Below are 13,290 nucleotides of genomic sequence, written 5' to 3'. Positions count from 1 at the left end.
ATCAATCAAATGGACGGTTTGGATCATCCTACGGAGTGCCCGTACACCATTTTTTGAAAAAATAATGTTTATTTTTGGTTAATTTCGTTTATTCGGTTAACAGAATTTTTTTCCCGAGATAACCGAATACCCGAATTAACCAAAAATAAAAACCAAAACCGAACCGAAATAGCAAAAAACCGAACCGACCGAATCAATTCAGTTCGGTTTAATGAACACCCCTAAGCATAGACCAACAGTCCGAAAAAGCTTTAATGCCTTCCTTCCTCCTATTTATTGGTATAGATCAAGAGGTGGGATATCCATCTGTTAATCTCACTTCATAAAGTAGCACTATTCCTTTTCTATACCATACCAAATATTAATATCTTTAGCAAGAGACCGGCGCCTACTTGACTTTCTCTTTGACTTCCTTCAAATCGTGGGAGGGGGCTCTTCTAAAATCCTATCCTTGTGTTAGAGAGCATGGCGTCAAGTTCTTATTGTCCCACGTTCACCTATTCCGAAAATTTAATACCTGTCTTTAACGGCAAGAGTTATGATTTTTGGAGTATTCAAATGAAATAGTCTTCATTTCTCAACATCTGTGGGAATTGGTGGAAGAAGGTTTTAAAGAACTAGAGAGTTCAGAAGTGCTGACAACCTGGACGCAAGCAAAGCAGAAGGACTACAAGGAGAATAAGGACCCAAAGGTGCTACTTTTCATTTAACAGAGGGTAAGCAAAACTATTTTTCCTAGCATTATCAGTGCAAGAAAATCGAAAGATGCTTGGGAGCTTTTGAAGAAGGAATTAAAAGGTTCTAACAAGGTAATCTCCACTAAGCTTCAATCTTTATGCCGTGATTTTGACAACATAGCAATGAAAGAAAGTGAAAATATTCAAGTATTTTTCTCTATAGTTTTTGGAATTATTAATCAAATTAGAAGCTTTGGAGATTCCAATAAAGATAAGAAAATTGTTGAATTTTTTTTAAGAAGTTTGACTACAAAATTCGATCATGTTATGGTTGTTATAGAAGAATCCAAATTTTTTTCCAAATTCACCCTATATGAACTAATGGGTTCACTGAACAAAGAATGAACATGTTTTCAAGGCAACCAATCGATCAGGCATTTCAGTCAAAACTCAACATAATAGAGAGGAGGAATGAAGAAATGGAAACAAAAAATAAAGGAAGTGGCTCATCTCAACAATCTCATGGGAGATGATGCCAGAACTTCATAGCAGCCAACGATCGAGGAAGAAGAAGGAAAGGTTTCACCAATGAAGGAAATATTGCCGGTAATGTTAAAACTGACTCCCAGTGCTTTATTTGTAAGAGATTCGGACATGAATCCAAAATTGTCGATTTAAATATACTAAATGCAAAATCCGAAATCACTCACAAAGGGATTGTTTGTATAAACAGAAAAATGAAAAAAATGAGGCAAATTTTTCTGAGGAAAATAGAACTCAAGAAAATTTATTTTACTCTTGCATGAGCATACAACAAGATTCACCAAATCTGTAGAACTTGGATAGTGGGTGCAGCAGCCACATGACAGGGAATTGAGAGTGCTTTGTCCAGTTAGATGACCAAGTCTCTTCTCAAGTAAATCTCGGAGATGGAAAGCTACAAAAAGTTAAAGGAAAGGGAGTAATAGCCATGCAGACAAATGGGGGAGACACTAAACTCATTTACGATGTGTTGAATGTTCCTAGATCGACTCAAAATTTGTTGAATGTCATCAGGACCTTCTGTACACTCGCTGAGGAGCATCACTTTATGTGGCCAATTCTTCACCAAAAGCTTTCCTCAAGGTGGCAATTGGGCCGTGCCGTGGCAGCACGATACGAAAATTTTCGGCCCACACAGGCCCGCTGATGGCATCTGAATCCGGGTCTGCGATCACGCGGTCGGTAGAGGGCCTCCGTGGAGTCTGCAATCACAAACAAAGGGGGTCAGGGGGTCCGGGGTGGGTCCCGGACGACCACTTCGACACCCAAGTCAGATCCTTCGACCAATCAATATAAAGAACAGCGAGAGGGGGAAGGGAGTTTCGATCAGGATTACCAGGGGCAGCACGCGGGCTCTTTCTGGGTGTGTGAGTGAGTGAGTCGGAGGGGACTACCAAGGAGAGTAGGATTGGGTTCCTAGCCTCCTCTGTTGTTGCCTCGCCTCTTTTTCCAGTGTCCAGAGTGGAGAATGGGTAAAGTCCTCTTTTCAGCAAAAAAGGGGCCTCCCCTGTTCTTCCTTTTCCTCCCTTTTAAAGGGAGGCGCGCGGCCCCTTTCATCATTATGGAGAGAAAACCTTCTTTCGCAGGATTGGGCTGTCCTCCTGCTTTGCCGGCGCGCATGGCTTTGGCGGTCATTTCCTTCCATAATTTGTGATGATGAGGCTTGGGCGGCGAGAGGGTGACACGTGTCATGATTGTGTGGTCTTTGCCGTTTTCCAACGTCTTTCTTCATGATGATTGGGCTCTGGTTGTGCATGGATGACAGGTGGCGATACCTGGGAGCGTAGCCTTATTTGTGCCCCATCACCCGCTGGCCGGGCATAGAATAGCGCGAAAAGGTTCATGGGTTGTGCCGTGCCGGCATGATTATGTTTGGGGTTGGGCATGGCACGACCCGTGTGCCGTACCGTGCTGGCCCGCTACTTTTTAATAAAATTTGTCTTTTATATAACCTCATTTATTACTTAGGACAGCCCCTTTGTAAAAAAAAATGTAGTTATAAATAAGAAAAGGGGCTGTCCAAAGTAAATTTTGAAGTTTATAAATTCACCCCCATTTCTTACTTGGACCAACCCCTTCTTATGTAAAATAGTAGTTATAAATACACTTGAGGGGGCTATCCAAAGTAAGAAACGGAGGTTGTCCAAAGCAAATTTTGAATAAAATTTTGAGGTATATAAATTCACCCCCATTTCTTACTTGGGACAGCCCCTTCATGTGTAAAATAGTAGTCATAAATACATTAGAGGGGGCTGTCCAAAGTAAGAAAGGGGGCGGATATCACCTTCCCAAAAAATAAATAAACTATATTTTAAATTAAATAATTTTTTTTTATTTTAATGCCAAAAAATTTCATTAGAATAAAAGGTTAATACGAAAAAATACTTTTAAAAGTTAATAAATAGAATAAATTTAATGAAAGTATTAACCTTAGAATAATACTTAGAATAAAAGATTTAATGTGCCCAAAGTATTTATCTAGGAACTCAGATAGTACCTTAAATTTTATTAATTTAAAAAATTTATCACAAAAGAAGCGGAAGACATAGAACCTTGCCTCTAAACCACCAAGATATAAGGAAAAAAAATAAAAAAATAAATACAATTACATTGTGAGTTGCAAATTGGAAATTACAACTTCTAAATTGAATGTCTTCATCAATCTCCATGTGAGTCTTCTGAGTCATCTTCTTGTCTTTTATCTTGCACTGTATCATCTGCATCAAGCTAGTCGTTCAGGCGCATGCATACCTCCAATATTTTTTATGACATTTTGGCCTGTCAGTCATCTATGACCCTGTTACCTGCACTAAAAGCATACTCCGATGCTACTGTAAACATCAGGAGGCTAGTAGATCACGTGCCGTGACGAATAGCACCGGATAAGTTTTTTCATTTGCGACCACGACAAAACTTCATAATTTTCCCAATCATCGGGAGCGAGGTAGCCTATATGATCATTTTCCAAATATAATGATAGTTCATTATAAGATGTAGTACAACTAGGTTTTGGTCTTTTTTTGGTTTATTAATGGCCAAATTGAATTATTTCTAGGTCCAGAGTTCCCTGAAGAACTCGGTCTTCTATGGCCATGTTCCATCTCATATAAACTATACATAGACTTTAATATTGATCTAATTTCATTTATATTATGCCTAGATTCTTTACCAAGGTTATTATTGCACTCCTCTAAAATGGCTTCTAAACCATGTAACTTATATTTAGGGTTCATTATTGTACTTAAGCAATATGAAAGTGGAATTTCATTAACATATTTTTTAAATTTAGTCTCCATGGCATCAATCATATCTTGATAATGTATTAATGATCTATTAGATTTAAAACTATCAGTAATTTTATATAGGTGACTCAAAATTAATTGTAAAGTTGGTTTGTAAACAGTTGAAAAAATAGTAATTGCATTGTAAAATACTTCAAGCAAAGTCATGAAATCGTTAAAACTGTTCCAATCTTCTAGAGATACATTGTAACTGTAAGGTGGATGCATATTTTCATTACAAAATGATGTAATTAAATTTTTATATAGATAAAAGTGTTTGAACATTAAATAGATTGAGTTTCACCTATGTTTAACATCTAATTTGAATTTCGTAAATTTTTTCCCATAGGTGTTACACATTTTTTTAATAAATGAAAGATAATTCTTAGTCTTTTCTATTTGTAGTTGAATAACAGATAAACCATCTTGTACAGTCATATTTAAAATATAGCATGCACATCTAACATGAAAAAGGTCTCTATTTAAAATAGGTTTCAATTCAGACTAATAACTCTATTGATGCAGCATTATTACTAGCATTATCTGGAATTATAAAAAATATTTATAATATTATATTTGTGAGTAGTAGATAATATATGTTTTGATATAGCATTTCCATTATGTGCGAATTCTAAAAGACTAAACTAATTATTATTTTTCTAACATCCAGTCGAAATTAATATAGTGTGCAGTTATACAGATATAAGATAAACCTTTTTCAGAAGAAAAAGAAATTTTCCTTTAAAATCTAGAAAAGTAGAAATCATTTATTGTTTACGTTCATAAAACAGTTTAAAAGTATCTGATTTTACAGTAATTCTAGGCACTTTTTATAAGCACGATTTAAAGTTTTAACATATTTTTCAAGAATTTTATCTTAGGCAAAAAGAAATGATTGTTCAGAATGTATAACGTATGTTGCTATATAATTCTCTTCTATTCATATATTAATTGGGTTTGCTTAGGGTATAATGAACCTTGGTTTGGGCTACACTTTCTGCATGCCTTTTCAAGTGACTTGTTCCATAGGATGAACTACAACAAAGATTTTTTTTATAAAATTTACAAATTGCCCTTATTTCTTCTATTCCATCAGGAAGTTTCCTATCTTCACAAGTAAACGTAGACCATATAGTTGAAGTCCTACCTCTACAAGGCTTACAGCTAGAAGGAGCTCGACTCCCACTAGCCCTAGGATCTATGTTAGGTTGATTTTGAAGTTAAATTCTAATTCTGGGGTTATTGTTTCCTCACTCCATTGTCTTCCCAGACAAGCTTCCATTAATTCCTCATTGTCCATGACTTGGTTGGGATCATGGCGAAGGTTTCTTCTGAACCGGCCATTAAAAAACGTTTAAAAAAAGAGAATATTAAAGGAGAATTAAAAGTAGATGATAAATATTAAGCAGATAGCTCAACTTATGTATGTAGGGAATGAGCCAATCGCCAATCGTCACTTGGCAACCTTAATTAGTAGTTAGTAGGGAATGAGCTACTAACTAGAGAGAAGTTGACTAGGGGTAATTAAGGAGACAAATAGTATTAGTAAGGTAATTATGGAGAAAGTGAGAGTAATTAGAGAGGGTGTAATGTTGAAGGTAACTTGAGAAGAGAGAGAGACAGAGACAGAGACAGAGACAGAGAGAGAGCGCTTTGGTGAGAGCTTTGGTGAGAAATTAACGGGGAGGGAAGAGATTTTTATAGGCTTGTAACATTTGGAGTTCCCAAAACTAGCCGTTTATAGTTGTAGAGCGAGGGTATTTTGGTAAAAGCTATGAAATAATCACTAAACTACCCCAAAAAAGTAGGGTGGGTATTTTCTGGTTTTAAAAACTTCAAATGGTTCATTGATGAGATTACAACACCCCCCCCCCCCCAACCAAAGCCATTTTTACACTTATTCTCGGGTTTTCCCTCCCAAAACCACTTTTTTGCATTAAAAAACTAACGGGCCATTCCGACGGGCCGGGAAGCCAAGCTCGGCACGGCCCACAACTTCGTGCCGTGACGGCATGGCCCACTCAAAAACCACCCTGCGGTCACGGCCCAATTGCCACTCTGAAGCTTACCCGTGTGCATCTCATCAAGTGGAGATCAAGTTAGGTGTTTTTCTTACCTAATGTGAGGTGGGTGATAAGCATGACGCCTATGCTGAAACTATAGAAATGGGTAAAAATTCCAGCTAGCTGGAACCATGTGTAAGTGATAAAGAAACATGTAAGAATGGTATCTATCATAACCTCTTGGAATGTATAATTTTCTATAAACGAAAACAAACCTTTTAGGCTAAATTCACATGAAATTAATTAACCTAACGAAGTCTGAATCTCAATCACAGTCTACCTAAAAAAAATGAATCTCAAACATTAAGAATACAGTGATAAGCATGAAACCTGGTGATATCAAATCCCTCTAATTTTGGGATTTGTTATTGATTTTATTTAGGAAAAATGACTCATAAATTGGGTTTTATTTTTTAAATGACTGGTGACTTGTACTTTCAACTATTCATACATTGGGATGGAAATGTACAGTTAAAATGACCATTTTGCCCTAGAGTGTAATAGGTAAACCATTTCTCTCCTTCTCCCAACGAAGGTTTCCTCTGCTGTGTATTTCTTTTGCCGGCAATCGCAAGAGAGGAAGTAGAGGAAAAAGAAGAATCAACTACGTAAATAGTGATGGAATATGGTATAAAAATGAAAAAGGAGAGGAATAAGGAAAAAAGAAGAATTGACGTCGAGAAAAAATGGAAGATGTCGGAAAAATTAACAAGAAAAAAAAGAAGAAGAAAAAGAAAAAATGGAAGACGCTAGATAAATGGCTTTAAAGGGAGAAAAAGGAGAAAAGAAGAATCGATGCTGAAAAAATGGAAGACGTCGGAAAAAAATAAAACACTGGGGTTCTATCGATGAAAATGTGTGTTCATGTTGACGCAATTCTGACGTTAATTCAAAATTCCCCGCCAATCACTACTGTTTAAGAAATAAAATGCATTGTGTGAATTCTTTTTTTCTTTTTTCTATATGATTGGTAACAAAAACAGTAAAAAGTTGACAACCTCCCTCATGACACGTGCAAAAGAAGACAAAGAAGGGGGCACAAATCCCCACAAAAGCCAAAAATCAATTTGAAATTGGCCAAATCATTGGTCAATTTCACCACCTCCTTTATTTTCTAAACGGGTTCCCATTTTCGAAGTATTTTCCTATTAATGGAGTAAGGGAACTCACTTTATTTTTTATGTTAATGGAATATGGGAACTCATTTTCCCACATTTGCCGTCTCATTCTTATCTACTTCGAAGTTCACCAAACGCACCCGCTACGAATTGCTTATAATATAAAAGTAGCAAGCTTCCAAGTCTTACAATATCTTTATTAATTAAAATATAGGATTTAAGTAAAATAGCCTTTTCAAATTCCACAAATAACTTAAAAAAAGAAACCTCTATTAATTAAATTCATTTCCAATATGGAAAAATCTTCCATATGCAAAGACCAGTTTTCAGAAAACAACAATAATTTGACCTACCAAAGAAAAAAAAAGTTATATTTCAAGCCAATAGACGAATAGAATAGCCTAGAAACCACTTTGATCAGTTTTCTGCAAATGGGTAATGGAGAAAAATCTGAGCTGCATTCCCAAGTTATTGACTGATCGGAACATTTTCCCCGTGAATTTTCATGGCAATGCAATTCCACATTATTTTAGTCCTTCTGATGACTTTCACAAGGCTTTTCCATTAAAAATTATGAAGCTCATGTAACATATCCCACACCACAGATCCATTAAAAATAATGAATGAACTGGGTTTTGCAAATTGTATAAAAAGGCAAAGCCCTCATGTACGGTTAGAGAAACTCAAACCTCTGATAACATTCTCTTGTTGTTGTTGGCCAAAATATGGAGGGAAACATGTGGAATGTTGAAATAATCTCCACAGATACCATCAAACCATCCTCTCCAACACCCCATCATCTTCGTGGATTCAAACTCTCCTTACTAGACCAGCTCTCTCCTCCAACATTCGTGCTTCTCATTCTCTACTACTCCCCCAACACAGCCTCGAACGTTCACCATCTAAAGAAATCTCTATCGGAGACCTTAGTCCGCTTCTACCCATTAGCTGGAAGGATTAAAGAAGATGACACAATAGATTGCAACGACGAGGGAGTTGAATTCTCAGTAGCTCGAGTCCATGGTCAGCTCTCAGACCTTCTCAAACAATCTGAAGTAGAAGTATTAAATCAGCTTATCCCTTGCGACACATATCGCACTAGATCGAGCAAGGATGTACTTCTCACCATCCAATCAAACATCTTCGACTGTGGGGGAATGGCCATTGGTGTAGGAATCCTGCACAAGATAGCCGATGCAGCCACATTGGGCACATTTCTCAACAGTTGGAGTGCCACAACATGTGGGTCGAGTGAAGCCATAATTGGGCCAAGTTTCGATTCGGTCTCGTTCTTCCCACCAAAAAAAGTATCGAGGGCGGTACTGAGCTTAGTAAAACCAGAAGAGAAGATAGTGACTAAGAGGTTCTTGTTTTTGAAATCCAGTATAGCTGCACTCAAAATTCAAGCCAACGGCACTGACCCCTCGTCTATGGGCTTCGCTTAGACGAGTATTGAGGCAATTTCAGCCCTTCTTTGGCGGTGTTATATAAGAGCTCGAGGGTTAAAGGGTTCGAAAAGAGCTTCTGCTGCAGTACCTGCGGTGAACTTACGTTCGAAAATGAACCCACCATTGCCTGAATATTCCTTTGGGAACATTTATGTGGCTGCAATTTCGTGTGAGACAGTATTGGAGAGAGACTGGTATGGAAAGTACACAAAACCCAATTTGTTAGAGGGGCTGATTAGAGATGCATTTAGGGGAATAGATAGTAACTTTGTAAGAGAATTGCAGGGACCAGAAGGGGCTGCAATTGCGCATAAAGCTATGATGGATTTAGCTGAGAAATACTCTGAGAATGGAATAGATTTTTTCATATTTACTAGTTGGTGGCGTTTCCCATTCTATGAAGTGGATTTTGGTTGGGGGAAGCCTATTTGGGTATATAAGTAGCTGCAATATTTACGTTAAGAATGTTGTTCATTTGATTGGGACGAGGTCTGGTGATGGAATAGAAGCTTGGGTGTGTATGGGGGAGGAAGAGATGACTAAATTCGAGCAAGATGAAGAGCTTCTTTGCTTTGTTTCTCCACCAACCATTGCTTAAAACTTGGTGTGTGATGTTTTCACTTACAGATCATTTGATCCTTTTTTTAGCTAATAAGTGTTGGACTTTTACAAGCCTTAAATGCAATTACTTGTAGAGTATTGTTTCCTCATTTCTCCTTATTTTATTGTAATCAATCCAAGTGCAAATATTCTATTACATTTTGCAACGTCACGCCATCTATTGCCTTTTGTTAATATGTCATATGTTTTGCACTTTTATTTGTTTGCTAGCTTCTATGCGCATGTTTTATATTTAGGGATAATTACATTTACACCCCCTCTAGTTTCTGACACATCCACTTCCACCCCTATAGTTTAAAACGTGACAAATACACCCCTGTAGTTTCAATTTGTTTAAGGTAGGCCCCCTCAGCTGAAGGTTCGTCTATAGATTGAAGGGTTAGGATGATCCGATGGAGCTGATTTTTTGGGCACACCCTATCTATGTCAGGACCCATCAAATGAATGCTTTGGATCATCCAAACAATGTGGGCCCACATTATTTGGATGATTTTTTGGTAGTGTTTGGATTTTGGTTATGGGCCCACATTATTTGGATGATCCAAAGCGTTCATTTGATGGGTCCTGACATAGATAGGGTGTGCCCAAAAAATCAGCTCCATCGGATCATCCTAACCCTTCAATCTATGGACGAACCTTCAACTGAGGGGGCAAACCTTAAACAAATTGAAACTACAGGGGTGTATTTGTCACGTTTTAAACTATAGGGGTGGAAGTGGATGTGTCAGAAACTAGAGGGGGTATAAATGTAATTATCCCTTATATTTATTATGTTTTGCACTATTATTTGTTTATTAGATTTTATTCTTTAGCAAGTTTTATATATAATGACACTTTGCAAATGGTTTCCAGGGGGGAGACGTTGGGGAGGAAAGAAACAAGTAAATGAGAGACGATGTAAATACCCAAAATACCCCCATTAAAATTTTGCCCCCCTATATTAAAAAGGGGCATTTTTGTCAGTTGGGAATTTCTCTTTAATTAGAGCTTCTTAAGAAAGCCTATAAATATATCGTTTTGAGGCTAAAACAAAACAAACCCTAAACGTTTTGTTCACCCCTAGAGAAAGAAACCAGAGAAAGAGAAGAAGAAGACCGAGGAGATCATGATTTCGAAGTCGAAGCCGTGAACCAAGGTAAGATTTATGAACTATGAATGATTTGGAATATTAGAAACCCTAAAACAAGGGTTTGATAAGTAGAAAGAAAGAAAATTTGTGATTAATATGGATTAGAAATAAGAAATCTTTGGATTGATCTTGAGTTCATGGACCTAATATTATTTTACGGTTCTAACGAACTCAAAGTCGATTGGTAAGAATATGAATTTAAAAATTTTACTTTTGGAGATTCGAATAAGAATATTTAGCGATTTTTCTTAAATCGTACGTTTGAATTCAGAGCGTGAAATTGGGTTTAGTGGATTCCTCTCGTCGATACGAATCCATTGGATCCAACCACGCGCAATTTGGAGTCCGAACGAAAAAGATATGATGTGTTTAAGTCGTGAAAATCGGGTAAAAACTAGGAGAAAACCAGTTTTACCAGGGGCTGTCGACTGGTTTGGGTCACCCAAAACTGTGTTTTATATCGAAACAGTACTAGAGGGTTAGTCGACTCAACTGGCGCGCCAAAACTGTGTTTTTAGATTAAAACAATAGTTAAGGGGCAGTCGACTTGTGGGACCAGTCGACTGGAGTGCCTGAAATTGGGAATCTGTGTTGAATTTGAATTTCGACCCTTTGGCTTTTGGGTTACCTTTTTGGACCCTTATTTGTTACCTATGTTCTGTTCATATCAGGATATTGATACATAATCAGAATTAAGAAAGGAATTGAACATCTTTCAGGTACGTAATAACGTACTACTTTGGGTAATTGTAAACCCTCTTCACTTTGAATCACTATTGACTTTAGAAACCTGTATTGATACCTTTGAACTTCTGAATTAGCTTTGAGTCTAGCATGCCATTTTGTTACCTACCGTTACTGTTTGAACCTTTGAAATAACTGTTACGAATATCTGTTCTGAACTTTGAACATTTGAAACTACCGTTTTGAACTTTGAACTATTGGAATTATTTGAATACTTTGAACTATTTGAATATAAACCTTAGATACCATTTGAACACTTCTGTGGAGGCTTGGATATTTCTGAACCCCTGCCATATGGGGGGTAATACAATTGGCAAATTTCTAAAATCCACCGTGGGGGTAGTACAGTAGAACTTCTGGCCCGTCAGTGGGATAAAACGCTGGCCCTGTCGACTTATATCTGAACTCTGAGGAACTAGTTCCAACACCGTGGACTGTCGGTGTATAAGCAACAATATGTCTTCTGGACCATGCCGATGACTCAGAAGTGTATATGAATTCTGAAAACCTTTGACTTTGATCAGAACTTAGACATTGAATTGCTTTATTGCACCTATTATTCAGAACCTTATTATGAACCCCGGTCCGAGAGAGGCGGGGGACGAGCTCCCAAAAGTCTCTAGATCATCCACGTGAAGGAGAGCTCTACCAAGGAACTCTGAAAAGAGTGCCCCTCACAGCATGAGTGGCGATGTAAAGTGAGATACCTCTCGATTCGGGGACTAGCCCAGATTCGAGACGTACCTTAAACAAAGAAGAGTCGTCATCCAAGGAAGTAGGCCCTAGATCCCATACTATACTCTGTTGCAATGGATAACCAAAGATATAAAAGAAGGTTCGAGCCTGGTTACGAATTTGGAAGGTCCGAAGAGCACCTCATCCACCCAAGTGCAAACACCTGGTCTCTTATGCCATTTATTTATTGATTTTGAAGAGTTTTGGGCGAATGTCATTTGAAATGGAAACATATATCTCCGAGAAGACGTCTATCTAATCATGCATGTCTCGGAGATGAATAATAAGCACACGCAAAAGAAATGAAAGAAATGTCACTTAAGAATAGCTAGGTTATGAGTGTCATGCCTGATTGGTGTCTAAGTTCTGACGGGCAAACACATGCATGCTACAGCTAAAGGTATAAGGTCTGTACATGAAAGTAACAAAACACACAACACAACTCGACTCCACACACGAATCGACATGACAAACCCTAAAAACTAATGTGATACTTGACTCGGACCAAGATGGCCATCCATCCTGGCTGCTCTACGTAACCCGGCCTCGGGAATAATCAGAATCGACGTAGTTCGGTGACCTATTCTAAACTGCGATGCCTAAACATCTAAAACCGCTACCCTAGACTCGATCAACTAGACCCGACTAGTTTTTAAAGCTTTTTGCGCGATTACTCAAGTTCAAGTGAATTGTAATTTTTAGCACTCCCTATATGCCATAACTAATGCAAGTTGGTTAGCCTTAAGCTAATGCAGGTGGTTCCTGTTTGATAAATAAAATAACCGCAAGTGCACGGATCGTGTAAATACGGGTCGAACTCAAGGAAGAGAAATCTAGTTGTCAATCCTATTCTTTTACCGATTAGAATACTAACTATGATATAATGTTGCCTGGCAAAATCTCAGGATTTCCGTGGACTTAGACCTCGGAGCCAACACTATATATATAAGCGTGTATTCTATTCAATCTAAGAATCAAATTCAACTACGATCTTTTTGATTTAAAATCCTAATTTAGGCAAAGTGTACCAAATTTTAATGATCTCTATTAACTACTTATCCAATTTAATTAGAAAACTAAATTCTAAGGGCTTAAGTAAATTGGAAAATTGCAAAAGTAATTTGGAATAGTGTAAAAACCTTAATTCAATATAAAAGATTACTTAGGGTTAGAATCCACCATGGGTTTGGAATTATATTATTAATCAAACCAATTTCTGTATTGGATAGTGTATTTGATAAATTTAGTCTATGGGGAATAAGATCTATTGATGTCATTGCCCATGAGTGTTTTATCAAATATACTACTCAATTTAAAGATATTATATAAGAAATTATATTTATTTATCGGCAAACACTTATACGACTGGGGAAAGCCAGTGGCATACGTGATTGGGATCCAACAAATACAAATCCTTACATAAGTTGTTATA

At 37.4% G+C, this 13,290-nt stretch overlaps 2 protein-coding genes across 2 annotated transcripts; both read left to right on the top strand.

Moving 5' to 3' along the window:
• Positions 1–7,810: 7,810 nt before the first annotated feature.
• LOC143868036 (stemmadenine O-acetyltransferase-like) lies at positions 7,811–8,837 on the top strand. The gene has a single exon (XM_077376157.1). It carries the CDS (start codon positions 7,907–7,909, stop codon positions 8,624–8,626), a length of 720 nt encoding a protein of 239 aa, XP_077232272.1. The 5' UTR covers positions 7,811–7,906; the 3' UTR covers positions 8,627–8,837.
• On the top strand, positions 8,741–10,743 carry LOC143868034 (epi-neemfruitin B synthase L1AT-like). The gene is made up of 2 exons (XM_077376155.1): positions 8,741–9,061; positions 10,651–10,743. Exons 1-2 carry the CDS (start codon positions 8,741–8,743, stop codon positions 10,741–10,743), a joined length of 414 nt encoding a protein of 137 aa, XP_077232270.1.
• The last annotated feature ends 2,547 nt before the right edge of the window (positions 10,744–13,290 follow it).

The sequence above is a fragment of the Tasmannia lanceolata genome, unplaced genomic scaffold (genome assembly GCF_043159265.1).
Source record: "Tasmannia lanceolata isolate RefF3 unplaced genomic scaffold, GAP_Taslan_0.1 ptg000336l, whole genome shotgun sequence".
NCBI classification, from domain to species: domain Eukaryota; kingdom Viridiplantae; phylum Streptophyta; class Magnoliopsida; order Canellales; family Winteraceae; genus Tasmannia; species Tasmannia lanceolata.
This window is presented reverse-complemented; position numbering and strand designations above follow the sequence as displayed.